The sequence below is a fragment of the Vanellus vanellus genome, assembly GCF_965231255.1.
Source record: "Vanellus vanellus genome assembly, chromosome: 1".
NCBI classification, from domain to species: Eukaryota; Metazoa; Chordata; class Aves; order Charadriiformes; family Charadriidae; genus Vanellus; species Vanellus vanellus.
The window spans coordinates 68515472-68542888 of NC_138905.1; the positions used below are offsets into that span (position 1 = coordinate 68515472).

Consider the following 27417-nt stretch of genomic DNA (forward strand, 5'->3'; position numbering starts at 1 on the left):
ACTTTTGCTTCCAGGTATGCTGTATTTTAGAAATGGTTTTCTTTGGCTTGTAGAATTTACTAATGCTGTGCCTATGTGATAGAAGCCCTTGCAGCCAGTATGAAACAGGTGATTTGCAGCTCTAGACGTTTAGGGAGTCTAGTGGGAGTTAGGGAGGCTGAAGCTGATCTGGAGACCTTTAATGAGGATTTTGTGGCCTTTGAATTGCATGTGTTATTCAGTGAAAACTTATGTTGTATTTGAATCCACGTTGTTGGTCTAAATGATGGGAACGGAGACCATGCTTTTTGTTGACGTATTGATGGTGTTTATGGATATATATTTTTAAAAAGTCTGCAACCCATGCTTCAGAATCATGATGGACTTCAGTTTTCCCTCTTCTCTGTCTATAAAATAAGTTGTCTGGGATAGGTCATGTTCTGGTAAATGTTGGTAATTTTTCAGCCATATATTGGTGTGTGGTCTTAGTGTCAAAGCACTAGGAAGTCTTTCATCTGGAACCTCATCTGAATGGCCATTTTCTAGTTTAGTGTCAGGTTTACAGTTTGAGGGTCTGGGAGTCATCAGCGTGTGCTCTTGAAAATGGCAAGCATAGCTGTTAGCCTGGCTGTTTTTTGTGGGTTTTGAACAGTCTGTTAGACATGGTAGGATAACAAAATATCTTCAGCCTTGAATGACAACTTCTGTCAAGCAGAGATCAAGGGTCATGGTGCTACGTACTTTTATCACATCTTGGGACACATTCATCAAAGATAAGAGGGGTTGCCTGTTTTACTTGGGAAACTGAGCTGAATGAATTTGCCTTTTTATCAGTTTAGTTTCACTTCTTTGTAAGCATCTGTAGCTATTGCGTTGTTTGGTTTTTAGTTCTTCCTGAACTACCTGTGTGGTAGCACAGGGGCTATTTGTGAGCATGTGGCTAGATACATTACCCTGGAGTATCTAATAGGACTATGGTTGGTGATGGTGTAACTTGAAGACTCCAAATAATAGCATACTTGATTTCTTTTTTTAACTGTTCCTATTGAAATACTTGCTATGTGTGGGTGGTTTTTTTTTTTTTTTTTTTTTTCTCTCCAGTGTTTCTACGTGATTCCTGCTGTAGTGTCTACGGGGCAAAAAGTTTTCTTGGATGAGGAGTCTTGGTTTCATCTATCTTGTGTCTTGGCTCCTAATTCAACGTCCGACCAGCATTAATGATATTGTATAAGCTAACTGTAGGGACCCAGTTGGTTATTCCATGACAAGTATGCCACTTTCCCTGAAAGAAGACTTGGGCACTGCAGCTACTTTCCATAGTTGTTACTGATGAGGGATAATATTAGATTATCGTGCCTTGTAGGTTGTGGATGTTAAATATGGTTTCCTTTGATCAAGGAGACGATGTGTATTGTTTAGTCTCCTATCTTGCTGTTTCCTCTTATCTTCTCCTACGAAGTGAACTTACCCACTGGATTACTTGTGGATCTAATTTGGATATTGCAGCTGTAGAGCTTTGGATGGAAATACCTTCTGGAGTTAATAAACAGTAGTTCAAAAGACTGAGCCTCGTGTGTTACAATTTGAGTCTTGTGTTGGTAATGCTCTATATTTACATAGTGGTCATCTACATCTAAATTCTTCACCAGGACACGTGGGACTAATACGTTAGGTAGCACTACTTAAGTTTGATTCCTGTCATAAGATTCTGCTTTCAGTTTCCCGACTGGTGTGTACCTTAACCACTTGGGCTGCAAGTTTTCAAGCCAAGTGTCTGTCTTGAGCTTAATTGTTTAAGAGGCTTCATCCAAGATGGTGCAGGTGCTTCAGAGAAAAATGCTTGCTTTGTTGCATCCATTGGTGCCTTAAGCTTTTGTACTTTAGAGTTGTGAAGTAGGGTTTTGAAAGCAGTGTTGGGACAAGTGGGTTGTCTTTAGGCTGAGGAAGTATTTTGAAGTAGATAGTTTTCAGATAATAAAGCTTTAAAATAAGTGATACAGTTTCCAAGTAAGTCTGATCTAGAAAGTATCTTGTTTTAAATTCTGAGACTTGATCCATGTTCTAGACTACCTGTAGTCTGTGTTAGCATCTATATGATGCCATATGAAGGAGTTTGTTCAACTTACAATGCATGTGGGCTTTGTTTTAAGAATGTGTAATTACTTTTTGTTCAGTACGTGCAAGTCAAACCCTCAGGATGGGAAATGCAAGATAGAAGGTTGTACAGTATAGGTACAACAGCGTTGCAACTGTTTAAGCTAGTAAAGTTTAGTATCCTCAGAAATTGCTTGCTTCATCAGGACATAAGTTTTTCTGGAGGACTAGGAATGGGAGTGTTCAAGTAGAAAATCTTTCGTGGAACAGCAGCCTCTATTTTTGCAGAAGCAGCACTCTCTGCAGCTATTAACCTCAGTGTTCAACTGATGGAGAACTAGCTTTGGTTCCAGTATGTTGTAGTTAGTCTGATGCAAACATCTGTGAAAATATACTGCTCAAATGGCTTTAATTATAGTGAATTCAGATCTTGCAAAGTAATTTAAAAAAAAAATATTTTAAAAGAAAATGCTCTTGTCAAAATCTGTCTGCTTTCCCACAAGCCTTGAGGGGAAAAATTGTATGGATGTAATGGAATATATATATTTATTTACTAGATTTGGCAATTATCTTTATCCTTTTCTGTCTAATACATTTTAAAATACAGGAGGTTTTATGTTTACAGTTCGGCCTTTAAAATACTTCTTGGATTTCTCACATCAGACTAGACTCTTGACTTTCAGAGTTTGTGAAATAGAGCCACCAGCAAGCACTGTTGCTATATGGACTGCAGAGTTAGATAAATGTTTGTGGTGTTTGGGTTTGTTTTTTTTTTTTTTTTAGTATAGTAGTCATGATTGTGCAGAGGGGGGGGGGAAGTAAAAGTCCAAAGAAATGTGTGTAAATGGAACAAGTGCAAAAAATCTAAACAGTCTAAACATAGTAATAATCAGAGTAGTACTTGACTGCTTTTAGTTTTTGTTCTAGTGTTTAGTACCTAGCACGTTGTATGGGAATTCCTTTTTAATTAGCTCAGAGCCAGGTCTGTGCTATGTCTCATGTAGTTTGCCCCTCCTGGGAAGTGGAAACTTGGAAGTGCTTTGGAAGGAAGTGTTGGCAGGCTGTTATAATAGGAAAAGGCACTTATCCCTTGGATTACCTTGAAATTGTTCCTTCATTTTTAGGTAGTACTGGGTACTTCTAGCTATAGTGTTTTCTGTGGTCTTAAGACTTCACGATGTTCTTGCTTATGATACCATCCCATTCTGCTGTCTGTCTTTAGAAAGAACATGAAATTTGGAGGAAAATCCGATTTTTATAACGCTGATCACTGCCCACAGATCGCTTGTGAAGTCCTTATTTAGATGCAAGCATACTGAAGTCAGTTGAGATAAGAAAAGTTCACATTGGCACAAATTTCAGTTTCAACCTTACAGCCTTATATGTGCGACTAATTCTGAAATGGAGTCGTTTAGACTGAGTCAGCAATTTAGTATGTTGAAAGTGCTCAGGCTATCTCAGTTTGGTTTGTATTGAGCGTTAATTTGCTCTGCAGATACAGAGCCAAGCTTATTAGTTACGTGAACCTTCAACAGAAGGTGACTAAGTATGGACCATGTCTATCTGAGAAAGCATACTTTGAAATAGCAAATTACAAGAAAGTTTCTGTGAGATGGAACGTGTGTTGGAAGCATAGGGGAGATTAAAATAGCATCAGAAAGTTAGCAGCCTCTGTAACCAAAGTGCTCAGGGCAAGAGCAAGCAGGGGGGAACTGCAGTTCTTTGTTTGCAGTTCAGTCTGGATTTTATTACTTGCAAAGTGAAATCAGAAGGGGGAATGTCTGTTTTTGATGGGCAGATATATTGCAACGCGTTTTGAAGAAGCCTGTGTTTAAATTTTTCGGCCTTCTAACAGCTTTGAAGAAAGGACTAACTCTGAGAGTATGATTCACCTGTCCAGCTCCTGCTTATTGGACAGCCTGTTGATCTTGTTCCTGTTTCACACTTGCAGGCTGTTAAGTATCAATGCTGGTGCAGTTAATCATGAGTTTTGAGTTTTAAAACTTGCTACTATGTACTCTATTATTATTCCTGGGTACTGAAGCCTACTTCCAATATTTCTGAGGTGCTGCAGCAGCAGGTGGTTACACTTGGCCCTCACTTTTGATAAATGAATAGAAAGCGAGGAATAGATAAAGTACTTATCTTCCTTCTCTGCCTGTTTTGTAAGAATTGAATTTTGTGGCCCAAACTGGGAAACTTGAAGGTCTAAGCAAAAACCCCTGTGATGGTAACAAGAAAACCGTCTTCAATTTTTTTTTCTGTTTTGAGGATTTAGAACTATCTAATGACACCTCCACCATTTGATCCCCTAGCAAAAGAGGTTTTAGAATTTGATTCCCAAGAGACTGTTTCACACAGCTGTCCATTGAAATTACTGAGGTCTCTATTTGGATCATAGCCATCCGGTGGAAAAATTATTTTATGTTCTAGTGGTAGGATCTATGAGAAAAAAAGAAAATATGCAAAGCTACCTGAAATTCATCAGAAGGAATTGGTGAGGTTCTCATCAATATGTCTAGATACTAAGCATTCAAACATTAGAATTTTGATTGGAAAGTTTATCTTGGCACTTGGGTTATTTCTGAGTTAATTGAACAAATTGTGGGAGGGGCAAAGGAGTGGATTCTCAGTGCTTCCAGGCTGCTGCTTAAATGGACTTCGTACTGCTTCTACTAATATCCTGTTGCCTGGTAGTTGGACAGAAGGCTCTTATTCTGAAAATGAATATGGCTGCTCTGTTAGATCTCTCGACAGATATCTATCTGGATCCTGTCTCTGCTTGTGAAAAAGGGGTCTTGTGTAGCCTTGGTTGTCTCAAGAGAAAGAGAATTCTGGACTGACCTTTCTAGCAAGAGTAAGTCTATGTACTTGTTGAAGTAGTAACTGGTGGATTTGAGACTAAAACCAGGTCTGAGTGTTTAGTATCTTTATGATACTGTCTTTAGCTTAATTAAAAATGTTTCACTGGGATGTTTGGGGTTGTATGGTAGGGCAAGAAATTTAAACAGAAATACGGAATGTCTCAAGTCAACTTACCCACTCTTATTCCTACGGAAATGTAGTTATTGCTGCTGAAGCAAGGGATGCAGTACCCGAACACTTGTGCAGCTTTTCTGACAAACCACTTTCATTTAAATTCCAGCTTCCATGGCTTCTTCTGTATGTAGACTTGCTGAACACATAGGAATGTGTTTCAGACAGAGCCATGGTGCTAAAAATGTTTTCAGATAACTTTTTGGCTACGGAAACTTCTTTAAAGGTGATTAATAATTAATTCTGGTATATGATGCACAGACCATCAGATATTTCACTGTAGGGGAATAGTATTTGAATATTTGTAACTTTTTTTGGATGATGCTCTTTAGTTCACAGGTAAAATTAATTTTGAACTGCAGGTAGAGTTCTTCAGTGTGACAAAGTAGGAGGTAAACTGAAAACAAGAAAGCCTGTTTACAGACTGTAATGACCCATTTAAGGTAGGCCCTTTGGACCATGACATCCTCAGGCATTATAGTTTGTCTTCAAGGAATTTCTTGAAGTGTTCCTGTTCAAACAATTGAAATAAAGTGGCACCAGGCCAAGGACAGACAGTATGTGACTAAAGCACAAACTTTTTGGATAAGCTGTAAAAGACTTAATAGCTGATTCATAGATATGTTGTGGTGAGTATCTGAGGTCTTCTAGGTCATGCTTGGTCTTCTGACAGTGCAGGATTTTTCCCAGTTCAGAAAAAGCCAATGACAATGCTTCCATGGATAGTCCCCCAAATTCCAAGAAAAAAAAATAAATCCTGAATGTTCACCCTAAACTTCCTCTTGTACTTTTCCATAGCTGTCTGCTTTGAATAACCTTGGAGATTTCTCTGTTGATAATCTTTAATCTCAGCTGGTTTACACAAAATTTTACTGTCAAAGCCTTTTCTTGCAGGTCAGTTCAACACTTAGTTTTTTTTTTTTTTTTTTTCAACTTTTGTAAAGATAGTTCTTTTATGTCCAAGGCATATTATTACCTTGATTTACTGTACTGCAAAACGCTTGCTGTTTTTATGTATTGTAGCCTGTGTTGCTTTAGATAATAGGATCTGACTGGTCCCTTCAGCTGCATTTCCATTAAACTGTTTTCCCTTATATTTTAACTCATAAAATTATTCAGGGTTGAACTGTAAAGTAAACTGTGCTTCTGGATGCACAGTATGCTTCCTCATGTCAGTATTCTTAGTTGTTCTTCCTGCCGTTTGCCTACTACTAAACACTTGAGTGTTTTCTTTCACTTGACTCAACTTTGCTCACATTCCTTGCTCTGTGAATGATAGTGTGCATATTTTAAAGTGTACATATTAGGGGTACATTTGATATTGTCTGCAATATTTCTGACTTAGTGAGTAGCTTTTTAGACGTACATCTTGTATGGGGTCAGTTGTAAACATAGGTCTCTCTAATGTATATGGTATCATTGTGAAAGTCTATAATAAACATGCAAGTGATGCAAGAACCTGATTTCATAAGTCAACTTGTCAGGTAGGCATGGACAAATTGTTACTTCTTCCCTTCATGAGAAGCCTGAGATGAAGATGGGCATTCTGGTATATCAGAGGAAGACTGCATCATTGATGCAGTGAGGCTTAAAAAAAAAAAATATAGTGCTTCTTCAGTGTGTTTTAGGACTTTTCATGGTTGTCAAATGCTAGTGCTAATACTGGTATTTACGCAAGGTATTCCTGAGATCTCATCTAGAACGCAAATTTTGGTCACACCATAAAACTCGCTGTTTCTGGAACTCTTTAGTTTTTCTTTACATGAGATCTGTCTATTGTGCAAGAACATGCAGAACACCTGGCAATTATTTGAGGGATTTATGATGAATCCCTGAAGGATCACTGAATGAGAGATCTATCTCTGAAGGAGATATGTCTGGCATGGAGTTCTCTAATGATTATGTAAGGATTTTCTGTTGGCTGCCAGTACTTGGCCTACGCTTTGTGTATCATCCTGCCATAACTGATAGTAATCCACAATTTTGTAAATTAAATGAAGCATTGCTTTTGGATGTTTTTGCAGAAAAAGAAGCAAAGCTGGGAAGAGTTACTCCTCTAGTGTAATTAGGCTGAATATGCAATATATGCACTGGCGTTGTATGTAAACTTGATGCTAACGTGTACTGTAGGCTGGCGTGAGTTCATTTTACAACTGGGGGAGCACAGGGGACCGCTGCTTAAATACTTGCATAGACAAGCTTATTGCCTCTAGGCTTTATGCTGGGATTTTTGTGAGGGAACTAGGCAGAGGGACAGGATCATTATTAGTTCTTGTGTACTTCCTACTTTGATTGTTAGTAAGTCTTTGGAATCATCTTGACACTTCTGTACAGTTTCCAAGCATATTGATGCAACTTATAGCATGCTGAAAAGTATATGTAACTAACTCGTCGTCTTTGCCAATAGCTTTGTGAAATATATAGGATGAAGAATTGTGGTATGTTTTTGATTCTCTAAATTGATTTGCCTTTATCAGAATCGGCTTAGGGTTCACGCTGATGTTCTAGGCATGTACCTACTCATAAAAGGACTCTTATGGTTATACAGAAATGTGAAACAAAAAGAGCTACAGTTGCTCTTTTGATGCAATGAGTTAATAAATCTGTAAGGTAACCAGAATGGATTGTGGCGGAGGCTTTTTTGCTTCAGTATTGTCACCCCCTGAATGGAGAATTGGATTTTCATAGGAAAATTAAACTGAGATGATTAGATGTACCTTCCCTCTCACTGACACAGCAATCAATTCAGTGCAAAGTGAGAATTGACGTGAGCTTCAAAACTTGTAATGAGGCATCTGAGCCAAGTGACAAGATGGTTCAGCTGGTTAATAGCTCATCAAGAATTCAGTTCAGCTAACATTTCAATTCTGTATTAAGCCATATGTAATAAAGATAAGCTGTGTAGTGAACTGGTATCAGATAGCAAACTTACCCATTTATCTTCCATGGATCAAATAGCAATTTTAAAGTGAAAATAAATAGGTGAGCTCTCTGTTATAAAACTGATTATTTTTGTATAGCCCAGCATTTTGACTACTGTCCCTTATGTTCAGCCTCTCAGGATGAATAAATTGAATAAAACTTTTAGCCATCTTTTTTTCCCCAGACTTCTGTGTAAGGAAACACAAATGCTGCCTAAAACAACCCTAGAATAGAAATGACTGAAGCTTAAACAGTTGCTTGCCATTCTTAGACCAGACTCTTGAGGACCTGAGAGATTCCAGAAGAGGTCATGTCTAAGCCATGGGTTTCGTATCTCCTGTTTAAAATTTTTCTCTTACTGTTTGTGTGGAGAGCAACATAAAACATATAATTGATTTGTTAAAATATGAGAATAGTTCTTGACTCTGAAGCGGCAATGCAGTTTTCATGGCTGTATTCGGAAGAATGTAAGTTTCCCAAAGGAAATTGTGGGATTAGTCAATGTACTGATTAGTCTTAATCATTGTTTTCTGCGGAAGTGCAGTTTGGTTCAGTTCTTCAGTTTGGCCTAGTTACTTTGCTTATGACTGTGCTGATGTGAAAGAGTGCAGAGAGGAGTTGTATAAACTTGTAATAATGTGTATATTCACACACAACACAGCTTGGGAAAACAAGCTAGTAATCCAGTAGGGACTCACAGGTGGTACAATTTTGCAGATGTTTGATTTTACTGGGAAAAGTGAAGTGCTTTACTGCCAGTTACATGCTATTCATGCTTCTTAGAATTTAAGTCGAAACCTAAAAATTATACTGGCTGGACTCTTTGGAAGCCTGTCAGCCAGGCAGATTAGCCCTTTTGGAGTTGTACAGGTTCTCTTCTCTGCCATTATCTTTTCGAGAGGCAGTTGAGGTATAGCTGGTTGCCACAGTCTCCAAGCAGCATGTTTGCATCTCTCTGTCTCTGAGCACTGGGAATGAGCCTTCCATCTAGTATTGCAGATGATACTGAAGTGCACCTGTGGAGCAGTGTAGTCTTTTTTGTCATTGCTGAAAGTAAAAATTCCCGCAGTGCTACTGTAACAAAAAATAAACTTTGTTATTGGGAGTTGTACTTTAAGATTTCTTGTGACCTTAAATAAAGAGGAAACATTTTGATATACTGTTGTACTGCAGAGAAACAAAAGTGTGTTTTCTGCTGCTGTGTTCATAATGCATGTTGTATTTGCATACTCCTTACACTTCTGATCCCACTTCTGCCACTTGCTCAGTGTGAGGAAATGAGGCAGGATGGCTTTGTATCTCACCAAGTTAGCGAGCACATCTCTGATGCAGTGTTCCTAAGTTCCCTTTTTTAAAAGCATCTTTAGGTTTGCATGTTCTTGTTATTTTTTACTGCCTACTTCTTGTACAACAATAGCAATGTTAGCAGTAGACTTGTTCTGAATGTTCTTGTGAATTATGGCATCCTGGAAACTTGAGGATTTAGCCACCTTTTTTTCTAGCTGAAGACCTGGAAGGACCAAATAATTGTGACTAGTTACAGGTCAGTTGTGTTTAATGATGCTAGAACTTGGTGCAAGCAGGTACAAACTTCAGTTCTGATGCCTTTTCTATTATAAGGAGACTCTCACTGAGGATGTCTCTTCAAGCATAGGTTAAGTCTATGACATTGCTGCCACCAGGTGTCTTAGCTGCTGCTAGTACTACTGCTGGCACAGGTGCTACTGCATATGTAAAAGTGGGAAGTGACCACATCAGGGGAATATAATTATTGGTGATGTTCTCTCCCCTTCCCCTGTGGTGATGAATCATAGCTTCATCAAAACTGACAAACAATTGCAGGATATGATGGGGAGCTATGCTAGTATCTTTCGGTCACATACATAGGCTCTAGTTGCAGATACTCCCCCTTCAATCTTAAGACAAAATTGTATTTCTTATTTTCTGAAGCTTACGCAAGTATTGACTCTTTCAGGGTATGTATAATTGACTTCTTCACGCTAAATCCTGACTCATGAAGGCTTCTGTTTGTTCCCCTTTTGGCTGATCACTGAGAATTTCATTTCCCTCTTCGTTGTCCTACCATCAGTTTACCCAAGTATCATCTCTGCCAAGATAGGTGTAATTTGTTTCTTTCATTCAACCTTCAAGCAGCAGCAATAAACTTGCACACATTTGCTATATCGCTTACCTGTTTCAATGGTAAGAGGAAGGACAAGAAGCAATTTTATTTTTTTGGTATGTTTTTAACCAACTAACTGCATCTTCTAATGAATTTTGTGGTGTGGTATTCAGGAGATTATTGTGCATTGAAATGCCAGAAATGAAAATACAGTAGAGAATGTACAGGTAGATGCTTTTCACCAGGAAACTGTACAACTAATGTGAACAATCCTCTAACCTCTCACTTGGGTTGACTAATTTTGTACTTTCCTGAAACTTAAAGCATTTTGAATACCTTGTGTAAGAGGAAGTCTACAAAAAAAATACTTACCCTTACTCAGGAACTTTAAAAAGTATAATAGATGACTGTGTTAAGCCTCCTCTGTGTTGTGTTAGATATGTGTACTCTAGTGTTATCTTTCTCAAGGTTGTTCACATACTCCATGAAGACTGTCTGTAGCTTTTATAAAATTGAATCATCTTGTGGAGACTTCACAAGCAGCAATGTGAAATTGTGAAAGTAAGTGTGAACTTGGCATTGTGTTTCATTCTGCTACCCATCCTCAGCAACTTTTTTTTCCATCTTCAAACCAAGATGAGGAGAAAAGGGACTGAAAATACTGGTTACCAGCATCTAGAACGCAGAAATACTGAGATCCTCAGATTTGCTTCCTTATTTCTTCTGTATTGATACGATTCCTTTCTTTTCTTCCATTGCAAGTCATTGTTTTGTGACTCTGCAGCCTAATGCCAAGAAGAGGTTGTGCGTTGTATTCTTCCTTTGCCCCAAACTGTGTGACGTTATGCAGCTGCGGAGATTGATGTTGATTTCTGAATTCCTGAAGGTGGGGATAAGGAAGCAATATCCAAGTAGAAAGCAAGCAAACCCTTTCTTCCTAAAAACTTTCTAGAAGTCTTTGTAGAGCCATTTCTGGGGATGTCTGACCTAGGGGGGAACAGCTAAGGAGTACCAAGGTTGGAAGATACCTAGCCTTCTGAAAGCTAAAGAGGATTTTGGACACTGTAGCTTTTTGGTTTGGTCTTTCTCCTTTTTTTTTTTTTTTTTTTTTAGCTTAGCTTTTGGCTAATACATGTATGTTTGTGGGGAAAAATAATACTTGATTTATCTAAAGAACAAACAGTGCATAGTAAGGCAATCTGTTTTAATAGATTATTCCGTACATGTGTGGAGTGCAGCCTGGGAGTATTGACAGCTATGTTCTGGCAACTCTTGATCTAGTGACTTCTCATGTACTACTTTGGGGTATCCTAATCTGGCACTCACTGTCCTCAGTAGCCACAGTTTTAATGTATTGCTTTTCTAAACTCTTTTATTGAGCAGCTGGCAATCTTGACAGCTGATGATCTTCCCCAGTTTTCTGAGAGCCCCCAGATTATAATCAAGTGCAAATTTTGGAATCAAGCCTTACAATCTTGTGTAGAGACTGTAGAGACTTGCCTGTGAAAGGTGGGACTAATGGAAGGTAGGAAAGCTGTAGCAAGAAGCATGCATGAAGCAGGAGCTGCCTGAAGACCAAATGTTTCCCATTCGGTGTGCAGACCTGATTCCTAACTCTGTGGTTAGCTAAAGGTTTATGTAACTCTACAAACATTATAATATACACTTAAGCTCTCAAGCAGTGTGCGTGAATGCTTTGAGCATCTGAGAAATGCTACTGTCAAATTAAAAAATTCTTGCATTCATACTTTTGGAACAGCAGCTGTTCAGCTCGGTTTAATCAGTCATGTTCAGTGGTTTATAGAAAAGTGGAAGGGTCTGTGGAGATCCTTGATCAGTTTTCGTGTCTGTTGCTGTACGTGGATGCATTTTGAATAGTCTCTTCCACCTCCCTTTCTTTTTCTCTCTTTCTACTTAGTCTTTAACACTGGAAAGCCTGAAGTGGTTTATGTGTTGACACAGAAAAGTAGATGCAGTTCTTGTGCACTTAGACTTCCATTTCTAGGTACCAACTGTGCAACATTGGATGATTTTTAAGCTCAGTGGATTCTTTGTTGATATTTTGTTAATCTAGCTCAATGGTCACTGTGCTCATTTTTCTTCTTAGCTGCTAGATTTTTTCAGGATGAGAACACTGCAGCCCACAAAGCCTCAGTTCCATTAACAGCGCTGAATATCAGAGTGCTGTCTTGCTAGCTTCTCCTCTGATGACCCCTCATTAACCTTGCCTAAAAGGCTTGCAAAGCCTTTCTCATACGCTGCAGAAATGCACACAGAAGAACACTTGTCTCTTCTGTACACTACTTCTTCCTCTGAATAATAGGCTGGGAGCAGCAGCGTCTTTCCCTTCAAATTTTCAGACATTTGGAAAGCTTGGTGTAACCTCAGCACAGATAGATAATTTACCTTGGTTGTGATTCAGACTGACTATAATTTAACAGCACTTTGAAGTCTGTCATGGCTCTGCATTTTCAGATCACACCACTTGAAGACAGTTCATTGCTACTAATTTTTCTAGTGTACTTTCTAGTGCAGCTCTTTGGATAAAAGCTACATAGTGTTGCTCTAGTGTAGCTTTAAAAAAAACAACCAACAAAACAACCCACTAACTGTCCCTGCAATATAGCTGCATAGAATTTCTGGATCTAGCAGTAGGACATGCAGAAAGCTAGTAAAACCTGTATGTAGCATAGGTAAAGTGTCCAGTCTTTCTCTGTTTTCTCTTTATTGATTGTCTTCCTAATATTGTGGAAGAGGGAACAGCTGTCTAAGTTGTGTAGCAGCTCACACACCGAGCTTTTGTTTTGAAAAACAGTGCAGTTTAAAGTTGACCTTTATCACCTGTGAGTACTTCTTTGTAGAGGATAGAGACCATGGGAAGATTTCTGGGTCAGGTTTGTTCCATGGCGCATAAAGGTTCCCTGGCGCTTTGGTGATGTTAGTTGTACTTGAGATTAAGAAACAGAAAATCACCCTTGAGGATGTATAGCATGAGTTAACAGATCTAGCTCCTTCCATGTAGAATATTTCTCTTGTTAACCACTTGCTTGGTATCCTGTAGCATGTGTTTGAGAGTGAAGTGCATCCTGTCTCTTCTGCATAGCTGTGTCAATTTAATGCCAGCTGAATGGTCCTAAAACTTAGCTCACACAATTTGGTGTCAATTAGTAAAAATGGACAGTGGATATAAGACTCTTAGTTGAGCTCATTATGAATGAAGAGCAGACTCAAATGGCCTGAGCAGAGTATGATGCCTTGCTGGTTCTGCTGCTGGTTCTGCTGCTGCTTCAGGTGTCTGAGCCAGGCTCCACAACTGCTTGTGGTAGTGTGATGTGCTTTGCAGATGTGTGATTTCTTGTCACAATGTTAGTAGGACAGAACTCAGAAGCACTGTGGAAAGTGAGGAAGGAAAAGTAAGCAAAATTATTCATTAGACTGAACAGGTAGGTGAGCAACCCAGTTGAAATTTAAGATTAATTTAGGTGCCAGAAATGTTTTTTCTTTCCTCATTAAGAATGCTGAATAGATATTAAGCCTTGGCTGAAAAAAGTCACCAAAAGAATATAGGCATTTTTTGCCGATAAGCTTTGTTTTTTGTGGCTTGGTACAATAGCTAATCGTGAGGGGTTGTTCTGGTTTTGGGTTGGTCTTTTTTTTTTTTTTTTTTTTTTGCATTTATGTAAGGCACTTAGGTACAGGGATAGAAGGAGGCTGTGTGTAATTCATGCTCTTGTAAATTAAGTACATTAGCGAAAGAGTAAGCCTATATCTGATTTATCATGAATGACTAAGATCTCTGTTTTTACATTGAATAATGTAAACACCTCTGATAGCTCTTCCCTGACCAAAAGAAATCAGAGGGGAAGTACATGGATAAATGGAAACAGCCAAGAAAAGCTTATTGAATTGTTCATAGCTGAACAATTGTTTCACTTGCTGCCTGTCTCCGTTCAGGCCCCTGGCACTGCAGAACCATGGGTCACGTGCTGGGAAGCCTTGCTGTTTGTCCTGGCTTGTCAAAACAATTTAATGTAGGTGGAAAGGCATGAATGAAATGAACGGAGTGGGCTTGATGCATCTGTTTTGGTTTGTTCGAAGGGCAGCCCAGTGATTGGGATATGACACTTAAGTCCTCTGGGAAGACTATCGGTTCAGGAAGAACAATGCTGGCCATTTTATGGGATAGTTAAATCCATTTTAGGAAGCAAGCTCTCCTACAGTTTGACAGCTTTGTATATTTTTAAGTGTTTGGGCTATATCTGCTCAGTATGTGCTAATCAAAATACAAGAATGTTATTTGCGAACTTCTAGACTTAGGACTTTGTCTTGTCTGCCTAAGATTGCTTCATTATGGTAAAAAAACCCAGACAGACAGGAGGGAAGGTGTCCATTTTTTAATTTTACCAGTTGGAATTCGAAAACAAATTGGTCTTTGAAGGATAGGATATCAAGCTGTATATTATTAACTGTTCTTGAAGTGGTGGTTTCCTTATAAAATTGTTCAAGTTTCCCAGGCTTATGGAAAAGCATCTTGTATGTCTTTCTATTTTGTTCAGTTTCTGTCTGTTTGATTTTAAAAAGAAAATAAAAATCAAAGAAAACATTAAATTTGTTTAACCAATCTTATATTTTGTGATACTGGAATGTTAAGTTGTGAAACCCCTATTTTTGCTTCCAGATGAAAACAGCAAATACATGCAGAAATGATCCATCTATATACCTATTTAGACTGAGTTACAGGAAAAAGGCAGTAGGAGATAGATCTGCTTATGTGATTCACCCTCAAGATAATTTAATCAAAAGGAGTGCTTATTTTAAATGATATGCCACAAACTTTTTATTACCTCTTTAGAGATGGAGATAGGGCTGAGGGTCTTGCATTCCTGCAGACTCCTGCTCAAAGGCCACAGTGGAATCTGAGTATTGCCCCAAGTAGCTGCTTTGTTGGAAAGACAAGTCTGGGCTTTTGAGTCTCTTGGAGTATACACTTATAAGTGAGGACTGTGAAAGGTGTCCCATTCTGAAATGCTTGAAAAATGCTCTTTTAAATTCTCATTGTGATGATGGCTTCCTTCTCACTGCTACAGCTCTACTGTAAAGTAACTTTTGTGTGTGGATTTCGTGTGGTGCCAAGATGTTCTCATTCCCCTGACTTTCCCGAAGTATTCATACCTAACGTGGCTGGTAGCGCCATGTCTCAGTCTCCCAAATTACATATGCTGCTCTATTTTCTTGCTTATCTCAGTATTTTAGTAGCTGCAGCTGCTTAAATTGCATCTTTACAAGAAAGAACATAAAGTTGTCCTATTTGCCCATACTAACAGCTCAAAGATTGTCAAAATGTAGTATTTGGAATGGGCTTTGTTCTAGTCCATCTCTGTGCAGTCTGGGAAATCTTACGGTCTAAAAGGTTTTAAGGTTCTGGTGTATGGAATACTCAAGTTTTGAAAGTGTACTTGTAGTTTTTAAATTGCATTAGGCTATTTGCAAGTTGCATTAGGATGTAGTTTGTACAAGTATAAGCAGTCGTGCATACAGGTTCATTTTGTTGGTATAATAGTACATGAGATCTAGTATTTTCCTGAATGCTATTGTTTTTTTAAGTGTATTCACCCTTTTTCTGTTACCTAGCATTAGTGTTCCTTTAAGGAAAGAAATATAAATAACTGTTATGGATGAGTGTATGGGTTGTGTAGCCAAGGAAATGAGGGTGGTTAAAGGTAGCATGCATCACTAGTCTGATGAAACAAGTGGCCTCTCTGTCTCTTTCTTACAGCTCTGTTTAATGTTCACTTTTGCTGCTGCAGTATGCTGCTGAAGGGTGCAATGTTTCCTTGGTTGCAAAAACATAGCTATCTTCCCTGAGTGAAATTTGTTGGCTGGTATTTGTGCCCAAACTTGTCCCAGACTATTAGGGCACTGTGACTTTCAAAGAAGTGTTGAATTACTTAGTATATTGTCACTGTCTTGGTGTTTTTTTAATGCTACCACTGAATTGTTAAGTGTCTGTTTTAAACATCATAGGTATTTGCAGGAACACGATGCTACCATTCGTGTGACCAGAAAGAGAAATGAGTAAAAATACACCTGCCTGTTAAGAGTCTGTTCATTAATAAGAGTGATTAGTACTTGTTAGTTTCTATTTGGGGTCAGTAGTACAGTGGTAGGGAAAACTGAATAAGGCCCTGTCAAGTATAGTCTAAAACTGATTAGTAGAGTTTGTGGTAGATAGCTCGTTAGAATGCACAAAATAAATGTATAACTAAAATCTAGGTTTTGGACTAAAATGAATTACCATATATAATAATTGGATTTACAGCTATAGAGTAGTTTTGGGTTATATGGATCAAATGTAGAGGCTGAGAAAACTTTTTAATTTTACTGCAAGAATGATTCTTGTTTTGATTTTTGTATTGCTTGAAGCATTGAGTGTTTTAGAAGCATGTGTGTATGGTCTGTTGACTGGATCTCTTTCAGGCTACTGCTTTTTTGTCACAGCTGTTTGTAACCATCAAAATTAACTGGTTTTGAACAGAACTTGTGTTGCCCTGTTTGTAATGAAAGGAAAGTTATTAGATGACTTACACAGCTCAAGTGGGAGTATTACTCCCATATTAAAAAAAACCAAAACCAACACCTAAGAAGACAGTAATACTTGAATATTTGTGGAGTGCTTCTGAAAACATGATATATTGAAATTTGTTTGTGCAAGTATGCTTATGAAGGAGTGAGAAGAGGTGGTAGTTGTAATTTCTGCAGAATGAAATAGTTCCTAGATCGAATGCTTTTGATGTCTATAGACTAAATTTGCAAGGCTTAAGAATTTAGCATCTTTCCAAGAACTGTAAAAGTGTATGTGTGATTGACATTCATAGACACTGATAAGATACTGATCCCTGAGGTGATTTCAAACTTGTTTTCAAACTTTCCTGGAAGACTTTTTCCACTTCTGACAATTGGAGCTTCATCTGGAAATGAAGTTTGACCATGCTCAAAAATACTCTGTGAACCTCTTCGAAAAAGTTAATGATCTGAGTGAATATAAGATGGTTTAGATACTAGTATAGCTGAATGGTATTGAGAAAACACATTACCTGTAAACAAAGAAAGAGGAATTATGATGTGGAGGACAGCAGGAGGTTGTGAGCAGCATAAGTAAACCCTGCAGGTTTTTGCTACCTCCCTTTAATTAAAAAGGGAATATGGAATGAAGTGACTTAAAATTATTACTGCAGATTTGACAGAGGTCACTGGTTGTTCCCAAATAACTGTTAAAAACAGTGATTCTAAAATTCTGGGCTTTAAGTATATCCTGGAATGAGGTGTTTTTTTTAAATACAAACTGCATATGGATTCAATTTATGTCAGCTGATCAATCTGACTGGTGTGACGAGTGCATTGGTAATGCACTGGTAATCTGACAACACCGAATGACACAAGGAGACTGTTTTCTCTTGAGATGGGTGTCTTACTCTGGTAATAGCTGCTCAGAGTCTTCACGATATCTGATAGCCAGTTGTTGGTAGATAATACAACAGTACTGTCCAGGAATGCTTTTCCATGATCTGGCCAAAAGATTGTTTTCTGTCTCTAGTGTGAGTTATGTTTTTGTTTTCCTTGGTGCCTGATTACAGCAAAGTTGCTCAACTATGAGGTCAATCTTTTAGTCAAAGAAAATCCAACTCATTCACTTTGTTCTTCTACAGTTATAATTACATACTATATGTTAGAGAGGCTTCATGCTCTACCCCCTATATGGAAGGTTAATCCAATCTGTTACCTGTGGTCTGGATATTATACACATAGGGATAACTAAAGATTATTGTTATGCACAACCTGAGAGATGCTTTAAATGATCCAATTTTGCCTGTTCTTGAACACTTCAATATTTGAGGACATTATGTCCCACTTCCACCTCGTCAGGCAATGACTAAATTTATTAGAGTAGGAGAGGAGGAAACGGGAAGAGGAGATAATCTACAGGCTTGCAATTCTTACCTCTGAGAGCAATCAGACTGTAAGGAAAAATATATGATAAAAAGACTGTAATAGAATGTCTTCTAAGTAGCATATTTAAGGGTAATTGCAAACAAAATAGCGTTTAAGACTACTGATTCTTACTTGTTCGCTGTACCCAACTTTTTTTCAAGTTGGTGCTTCTCTAAGTAAGAAATAAATCAAAGCTTTCTGACGTACCTTTTCTATTTCATTAGGATCGGAAGCTGTCCAAGTCAGAGCGACAAAGATTTAAAGAGGAAGCTGGAATGCTGAAAGGGCTTCAGCATCCCAATATTGTCAGGTTCTATGATTCCTGGGAGTCTACAGTCAAAGGAAAGAAGTGTATTGTTCTTGTGACGGAACTCATGACATCTGGAACATTGAAAACGTAAGTAAATTAAGGCATGTCAAAGCATATAAGAATCATTAGCACAAAATCAGAGCACTAGAAATAGATCATATTTCAAAATAGATTAGAACAGAGCCCTTTTGCTGAGGCCTAAACTTCTGTAGGGAAACTCTTGTTTAAGAGGAGTCTTACTAGCACTGCAAGGTATGGTAGAACATCCTTTTAAGTTAGTAAGCTTGTCATAATCTTTCTTGTGATGTCCTAGTAAGCACATGCAGAAAACTTTCACGTTTTGAGAGCTCAGGAAGACAATGCTCTATTTTCACTTCTCCAGAATTTTTCTTTTTCCTGTCCAGCTGCCTTCCATTTAGCATGAGTGGGTTTGTAAAGTTCAAAGCAGGAATTAATTTGCCTCTTTTGGGATGTTTTGGGTGTTACTACAGTACAAATAATATGTAAAAAGAAAAAAAACCCAAACCAACAACCCAGCACCTGTTTGTTTAGCTGAAACTTCATGAAGCAGTATGTAACAAAAATCTGAAAGTATGCAGATGCCTGTAATTTCAGCCTGTGAAGTAGTTGAGTGAAACTAGGTCTATTCTTAAACCAGGGTTAAAAGTAGACACCAGCAAATCAAACTGCCGCGAGGGCCCTCTAGTGGTATGCAGAGTCTATGAGGAGTTCCACTGAAATCATGCCTTTGCCTTGCACGTAGAAACTTGCAGAGCTGTGAGTTTGTTTGCGAGCATCCAGTCACCATTAATCTACTGGAAATAAAACTGCCAGCATTTGAAATGCAGGGATGGTGGGCCCTTGCTTTAATTCAGTGCCTATTTAAGTCTTGGAGAGGCATTCAAATCCTAAATGTGTAAGCAGGCTGTAGGAGCTGGAAACGATTTGCAATCTATTTGGTTAAAAGAGCCTGTGAATGTCTTGTGTTTTTACGATGCTTATTGATAGCCACAAATGGACATACTTAAAGAAGGAAAAAATGGCTCTCTGGGAGTCTGTACTGCAATTACAGGGAAGTGTTTGTCTCTTGAAATAGTACTGGAGAACACTGCAACTTTCTCTTTAGCTATATGTTCAGGGAAGACTTTTCTGAGGTTATTTAAGGTATTTCAGATAAAGTAACAGATGTGTTGCTTCATGTTCTTTTTCAGAGCCGTAATAAAGCAAAGGTTTTACAGCTCTATACAGATGCCTTTAAAGTTATCTAATTTTATGCTAGGATATGTAGTGTTGAATTTAACATTTTTCTTTCTTACTCCTTTCTCCCCCTCAGAGATTTTAATATTTGGATTGGCTTATTATGTGGTGGCCTAAGCAAGAAGATAAATAATAGACAATTATAAAGTAGAGCGTTGGTAGGAAGAAATACCTCAGCGTTGCTGGCTGTAGGATTATTTTGTACTCTGAAATATGAAGGCCTTTTTATTTTAGCCAGAAAGAAATTATGGACTCTTTAATTGAAGATCTTTTAAACTGTAGACTTCTGAGTGTTTGCCCCCCCCATTATTGTATAGCTTGTGTTATAATTGTGATTTAGTTTATTCTTGTCCACTTCACTTAAAACTTGACAGGTAAACTATATGGGAAATTTCTGATGTGCCAAATATAGTATCATTAAATTTCATGTACCTGTGTCATATTCCTGGATTTACATTGCACACTTGTATTTGCTTATGATATTTGGCTGACTGAGTATTACTTCCATATCTTTTTTCAGTATGTTTACATTGCCTGCATTTAGTACAGGTGATATCTTCCTTGTTTTGAGACTTGGGACATGAACATTGTTATCACTTGATGTATTAAAAAAAAAAAAAAAAAACAAACCAAAAAAAACAACAAAACAAAAACAAAAAAAAAAAACAGAAGAAAAGTGTGATGGTGTCTTTAAATAAATTTTCTTTTTTTTTTGTATTTTTATACATTTAGGTACATATACACATAAATAGTATTAAAATCCTGTGGCTCATTATTTTCACATGCTGCTTGGGCACATTTCTAATTTTGCATGAAGAAAAGTCCCTGAACTTCTGCATACCAATGGAAAAGTTTTACTACTCAATTGTAAAGAATTAAACTGCTTTCTGATATTGTATGCTATCATGGAATTAAAATATTGGGGAAAAAAATGGAGTTGACCTATTTTAAGTCTTTATACCACTAATAAAGACAGCAACTTTTAGTCTGACTTAAGTGTCAGCCACTAGTTTTGTCTAAGGCTGCTTTAGTGTGTGTTCCTGATCCACTTTAAATGAATGTCAGCTATCTGGTAGGACACATACCTTCATAACTACTTCTGCTAACTTAGTAGGGTTTCCTATAGCTCCTTGAGCTGAGATGCAATAGGTCAGCAGCCTTCCTGCTTCAAAAAAACCCAACACAAGCAACCTTGAGACAGAAAGCCAAAATCTAGTTCCTGTTTCTCTCTGTTTATTGAAGCTAACTATTAAGAAAGCCTTGCATTCTCATCTTTGCTTGTATTCTGTGTTAAGATCAAATATCTTTCTTTTAAATTGACTACTACCCTGTAAAATAGACAAGAATGATGTTAATTAAGCAGGAACAAGTTCAATGGAGGGCTACCGAGATGGTCAGGTGCTGGAATACTTCCTCTGTGAGGAGAGGCTGAGGGAACTGAACATGGTCATCCTGAAGAGGATCCTTTGGGGGACCCCTAACAGCAGTCTTCCAGGATGTATGAGGGAGTCAGGCTCTTTGCAGTGGTGCATGGTGGGAGGATTAGAGACAACAGACATAGATTGAAACAAAAGAGGTTCAGACTGATATAAGGAGAAGCTATTTCAGTAGTGGTAGTCAGTGGAACGGGTTGCCCCAAGAAATTGTGCAGGCTCCATCTTTGGAGATATTAGAAACCTGGCTGGATACAGTCCAGAGTAACTGTGTCTGACTTCATGGCTGACCCTACCTTGAGCAGAAGCTTAGACTAGAAACCTCCTGAGGTTTTTTCAAGCCCGAGTTTTCCTATGATACTAGGAAAAGTGAAAACATACTGGCTAGTAGGGTTGTCTGTGTATTTTTATGTATTTATACATGCTTCCATTTTAAAATGGTTTCTGCCTTAAGTGACATGTGACTTAGTTCATGACAGTGTTATGGAAAAATGACAGCAACACTGCAGGATGCTGGGTGATGGTTGGACCCAGGTCCTTTAACAGTGAGAAGCTGGCAGTAGACTAGCATATTTGAAACCAAGAATGTAATTAGGGATTCCAGATGCTGAACTGAAGTGCCCCTACCATGTGATCTTTGGAACAGACTCAAGAGAGATGAATGAGGGTTGTGTCAATAGCAAGAATTCAAGTGGTAGCTGATGTGATCCAGAACCTCCTTCAGTTTGTCTCCTTCCTTGGCTTGGCTTTTTCCCTGCCTGTCTTTACATTCTGTTTTGAGGCTTGATTTCTTTCTGGAACTGGGTCCCAATTGCTTTTACAGATCTGTTTTCACAGCAGGATTATTGCTAGCAACTTGATTTTCCAGATCTTCTTTTGAACTGGAGAAATTAAAGTAAAAGGGATTAATATACTGCATTTTTATGTTGGTGTTGATTCAAGTGATTTCATCAAGACTTTTTCTCGTGATTAAGTGGATATGCAGAAGAGACTGAACATTACCATGTAATAATTGAACATGACTTGGTTTTATTTTAAGATTGAAGTTGCTAGACTCCATGCTGGTCACAGAATTTACTACCAGTCTTGCGGTAGTGTGAGATTGGTCTTTATCTGAGACTTTGAGTAACATTAGCTGAATAAGAAAAAAAAGTCTTTGCTCTACACAACATGATGGTTCCTTTCTCTCAATGTATTTCAGCCCATACTTTTTCAAAAGGAAGAAAACAACAACTGTTCACTTCAAATTGTTTTACCCAAAGAGGGGTTGTGAGAAGACACTGCCGGAAAGCATTTGAATACTGTCATAGGTTATTTGCCTTGTGGCATCTCTAATCTGTTGAAATTTAGGAGTAGAATAAGATCGTAGTCTTAGATCCTAAGCATTGGAAAATACTTTTGGTATGAAATTTGGCTATTCTGACATGGGACTGTAAAAAGTGGTGATGTTAGAACAATTAAGGTTGGTTCACGTTCTGTCTGCGAAGGGATACTGACTTTATGTATGAACTCTACGATGTCAATTATTTGGCAGAGCCTTTTTAAAGATTTCCCTGCCCGCTCTGTATTTGTCCATACTTTTGCAGTCATGAGTAGTACCAGTCAGACTCAGGTCATCGAATGCCATCTTGAACCGAGGAAGTGATCTCTAAGAATTTCTGATTTGCTTGACAACTCAACAAGTAAATTTGAAGCAGGTTTAAAGTGTAACCTGGAATCCTTGACCGGAGTGCTTGGACTAATATTGATAACTATGGTATAATGACTTCAGAGCTCTTGCATAGTTTGCAACAACTCTGTAGGTACTTGGTTGTTATTAGTATTTCGGCCCTAGTGCCCCACCTTCCCACCCAGTTACATTTAATCAATGAAAAGGTTGTAACTAAGCAGTTTCAGGATAAAAGGGAAGAAAAAAAACCCCTCTTGAATAGATAAAGAATTGTTGCAATGCATAAGCTTCTAGCTCTTTGTCAGGGAAACAGTTCCTTGATACTTAGCAAGCCAACTGCCTAATTACCATAGGGTGACTGTGTTTGCAAATGAATTATTTGCTATAGATCAAGCATTTCACATTTATCTTTCAGCACTGTAGTCCCCTGGCTAGAAGAACTGAGTTAGAAATTCTGAATAGGGCAGCCTAAGTTTTAGGAGGGGAAATCATCTTCAGTTCCTCTGAAGCCTTGAAATGCCCAAGTAGATTCTAAAATAGAAGGTGAAGTTGAAATTTGTGCTTCTCTTTAGTTACTGCTTGCTTTCTTCAGAACAGCAAATGATACAGCATAGTTTACTACTTGATAGTAGAACCTGTTTAACCTTCTGTTACTTTCTTCATTAGGTATTTGAAAAGATTTAAAGTGATGAAAATTAAAGTACTGCGAAGCTGGTGCCGTCAGATACTGAAAGGCTTACAATTTCTACACACGCGCACTCCTCCCATTATTCATAGAGATTTAAAATGCGACAATATCTTTATTACTGGCCCCACTGGATCAGTCAAGATTGGAGACCTTGGTCTGGCAACCCTGAAACGAGCTTCTTTTGCCAAAAGTGTGATAGGTAAGACTCTCCTGGTTTTGGAGGCTGGTGAGCCAGTCTACCAATTTGGAAACTCAAGTCTTTTATGAGGTTTCTTGAAAAATATGGTTTCAAAGGTACATGTCAAAGCCTGGAAGTGTGTAGGCTTTGTTTTTTGGCTGTTGAGGTCATTCTGTGTTCCTGATGAGATTGTGTTGAAATTTTGGTTGTGCTTTTGATATTTGTATAATAACATTAGGTATTTTGGAATATAGATTCATTGCCCCGCCCAACAGTTTAGTGCAACATCGTTGATAAAACCGCTCTTGACTACATGTAAATCTCAGCTTTAATATGATGCTTCAAGAAACGTACAAGTGCATTTTGGTGACCAAAGAACATTTTGATAGTTAGTCTAGCATTAATTTATACAGCCTTTTTTTTTTTGTCACCAGAGCTTAATATTAAATCTCTTACCCTTTGAGTAAACAGAAGCTAAGGTATATCAAAGAAAGTCAATATATATATTTTATATCACAGACTGTGGTATAATGCCTTACTCAGGGAGTCTATAGAATGTGGATTTTTAGTTAAGAGGATGCATTGGGGAAATACTGCCTTGTACTTGCTCTGTTCTTATGTATCCACTAATAACGCTTTTCAGAAATTGGAATTAGTGTGGTCTTTTTTGTGAATTCTTTAAAGAATTGGTTTTATCAGCTTTGTTTTTATAGTTGGGTGAATAGACTGCAGGGAATAAAGTTGCTCTCGCTGTCAGTATTTAGAGCTTGCTAAAATGCGGTATTACTCAACAGTCCTATACTAGATTCCTAGGTGAGATCAATGGTGTATACCTGTAAATTGTCTTGCAAGCTGTCGCTGAAATATTTCCTGCTTTTAACCAAGTCAAAGTATTAATAGGAAAGAAAAGTATACGGTGTCAAAAAAATATATTTGTTAAGCATACTCATCTTATCCTCAAATTTATTATTGGAAAATTACCACTTTGTATCTAGCTATCTGTTAATGGTTAGCCTTTGGATAAATGACTGCAATTACATTCTCTTTTTGGTTTAGTGTAGTGAAAACAAGCAATGTGGCTATAGAGTGATCTGTAAACTGTCTTGAATCTGGTGTCTGCAGGAAATAATTCTGTGCTTAAATTTACAAAAAGCAAACTTGCATCTCTGACTTAAAGTAAATCTGATCATACAATGCAGTCCCTTTGCTTACAGAGGGGATGCTGTGATGCTTCACTGGGCAATAATTCTCTGCACACTATTTAAATGGGACTTGTTGAATCTCACGCTCTATGCCTGTAACTCAATCTCTCTGTATTTCTGAGTATTTTTGACTGTAGGGTGTCCCTCACTAATGCCTGTATCTGCAGTAGGCCTATAAATATACTGCAGGTGGGAAGGTAAGTATATGAAGAAAAGGGCTGTGGTGAGTGGCCTTTGCAGAAAATTACTTTTTATCATTTTTTTCATAAAGATATATATTTGTAACAAAAGAGTTTTTCATTGCAAGGCCTTTCCCAAACCATTCTACTTCAAAAAGTAGATGGAAAGCACCAGGTCAGAGACTAGCTGTGGGCTCTTACCAATACTACTTCTTTTGCAGCAAAGGGCAGTTGGATAATTTTTGAAACAAGGTTTAATGTGCCTCCTTTCTTACAGGGAGAGAAAAGGTAAGTGTCTTAACTCTCCTTAGTATTTGGTTTGCAGCCTATGGCTAGTCTAGAGTTTCCCCTCTTCTTATCCCCTCCTCTCCGTTTGACTCCAGCCTGATCCAGTCTGTTTTGATACTTACTTTAACTAATACACATAAAACAGGAATTGCATCTGTCCTTTCACGTCGTTCTTATTCCATAAAGGCCTTGCAATGGAAGACTCACAAAGTATGTTGATGCAACAGTGACTAAGGGTTTCCTCCCTCTTCTTTTTGCTTCCACTTTCTCTTGTCTCACAGGTCTGCCAATCCACTTCCTCCTGCGGTGAGTAACGCCAGCAGCCTCTGCTCGCTTTGAGACATTTAGAGTCTGAATCGTTCTTTTAATTTAAGGTACCCCAGAGTTCATGGCCCCTGAGATGTATGAAGAGAAATATGATGAATCCGTTGATGTATATGCTTTTGGGATGTGTATGCTAGAGATGGCCACGTCTGAGTATCCTTATTCCGAGTGCCAAAATGCTGCGCAGATCTACCGTCGAGTGACCAGTGTAAGTCCCTCGCCACTACTGATTCTACAGCTATTACTACTAGCAGCAAAGGAGTACAGCTGGGTAGCATGGTACTGTGCGAGTATGTGTGGAGGGAAAAGAAGCTGACAAGAGGTTTTTGAGGGATAGGTGGAAAGATACAGGATGGTTCAATTTACCGAACAGTCAGTCAGAAGTCTGTGAATGGAAATAGTTTTGCATGTGTTCATACTCTTCCTTCAGGATATAAGAAGGTATTGCATAGAGTTAAAAAAACAAAACAAAACAAAAAAACCCAACCAACACCCAAAAGCAAACAACAAAACGCATTAGAATAATAACAGCTTATTTTCTAAGCCACTAGGGGGGTAGTGGAAGTCTTTCAGTCTTGAAGATTAGCTGGTAACTTTGTTCTCTGAAATAAAGCTGGATCACAAATTTTGAGCACTTTGGCTTAGCTGCCTGCCAAGGCAAATCATAAATTGTTACCAAGAGTGATTTTAAGTTAATAGTTTACTGAATTCCAAATGGCCCTTAGCTACTGTGTGTCAGGTGCACTTCTTATAATTACACAGTGGAAATACTTGATAAATAGCAGGAAAGTATTCTACCCAGAGAAGTGCTGGTAAGTGTAGTGTTGGTGGAAGCATTGCCAGTGAAACCAAATAAGGCTAAGAAGGCAAGCAAGAGATTTGAGTTTGCCCATCTGACTAGACTAAGTGGAACCTACAGACCTTGAGTGTAGGAAGCAGAACAGTACTGCTAGAAATGTTCAGAATGGTTGTGGCTCTATTTACTTTTGTGATTTCTAAACAGTGTTGTGAAGACTATACCAGTGCAGTGAAACAAACTGTACACATTCAACCTTCTGATCTAAGCATTCGGAAAGAATAGTGAGATAGCCACTTGGGAAACTGAAAAATTGCATTGGATTTCTTAGAATACCTGTGTGGATGTGCAAAGGGAGGAAAGAAACCTTACCTTTCTCTGATCCGTAGACAAATGAATTGCTGTTAATCTTAGCGTGTTTTATCTTGAAGAGGTTGGGGATTTAATAAATGCCTTGCTTAGCTTTGGAAAAATAAAGATCTCTCTTATTCCTGATGCTTCACACTGTAAAAGGCAGATATAATTACTGACTTAGAGATGTGGAAGGAAGGGTCTTTGTGTCAGAAGTAATGAATTCTGAAGGAAGACTTGGTGAAATGGAAGACTATCCCTTCTTTGAAGGGGAGTATTGGAGAAGTACAGGAGGAAGAAAGAAGGAATAAATGACTGTTTTGGTTTTTTGAACAGATGTTACAGTAAGCTTATATATATATACTGGAGGAGTCCTTATTTTGGTTTTTTTTTTGCATGTTGGTGGTCTTATCTGTAATTTTGTAAATAGAGAGGGAAAACAAGGGTAAAGTCTAGCCTTTACTCTGCTTACAGCATAATCTGATTTGCAAGCTATTTGGATCAGTGAAAGAAAACTGAGTATCTTACCAAAACAGTCTTAGTGATAAGTTTTTGCTATGCTTATGTATGTGTCTTGGCCAGAGCCAAAGCAGCATAATT

The 27417-nt window shown here is 38.1% G+C and overlaps 1 protein-coding gene across 1 annotated transcript in view; it reads left to right on the forward strand.

The window, feature by feature from the left end:
• WNK1 (WNK lysine deficient protein kinase 1) overlaps positions 1–27417 on the forward strand; it is a 107140-nt gene that overhangs the window by 15811 nt on the left and 63912 nt on the right. The window contains exons 2-4 of the mRNA XM_082498637.1: positions 18367–18539; positions 23478–23698; positions 25721–25878. Of these exons, the coding sequence (XP_082354763.1) occupies positions 18367–18539; positions 23478–23698; positions 25721–25878 (552 nt within the window). The remainder of the gene's footprint in view (positions 1–18366; positions 18540–23477; positions 23699–25720; positions 25879–27417) is intronic.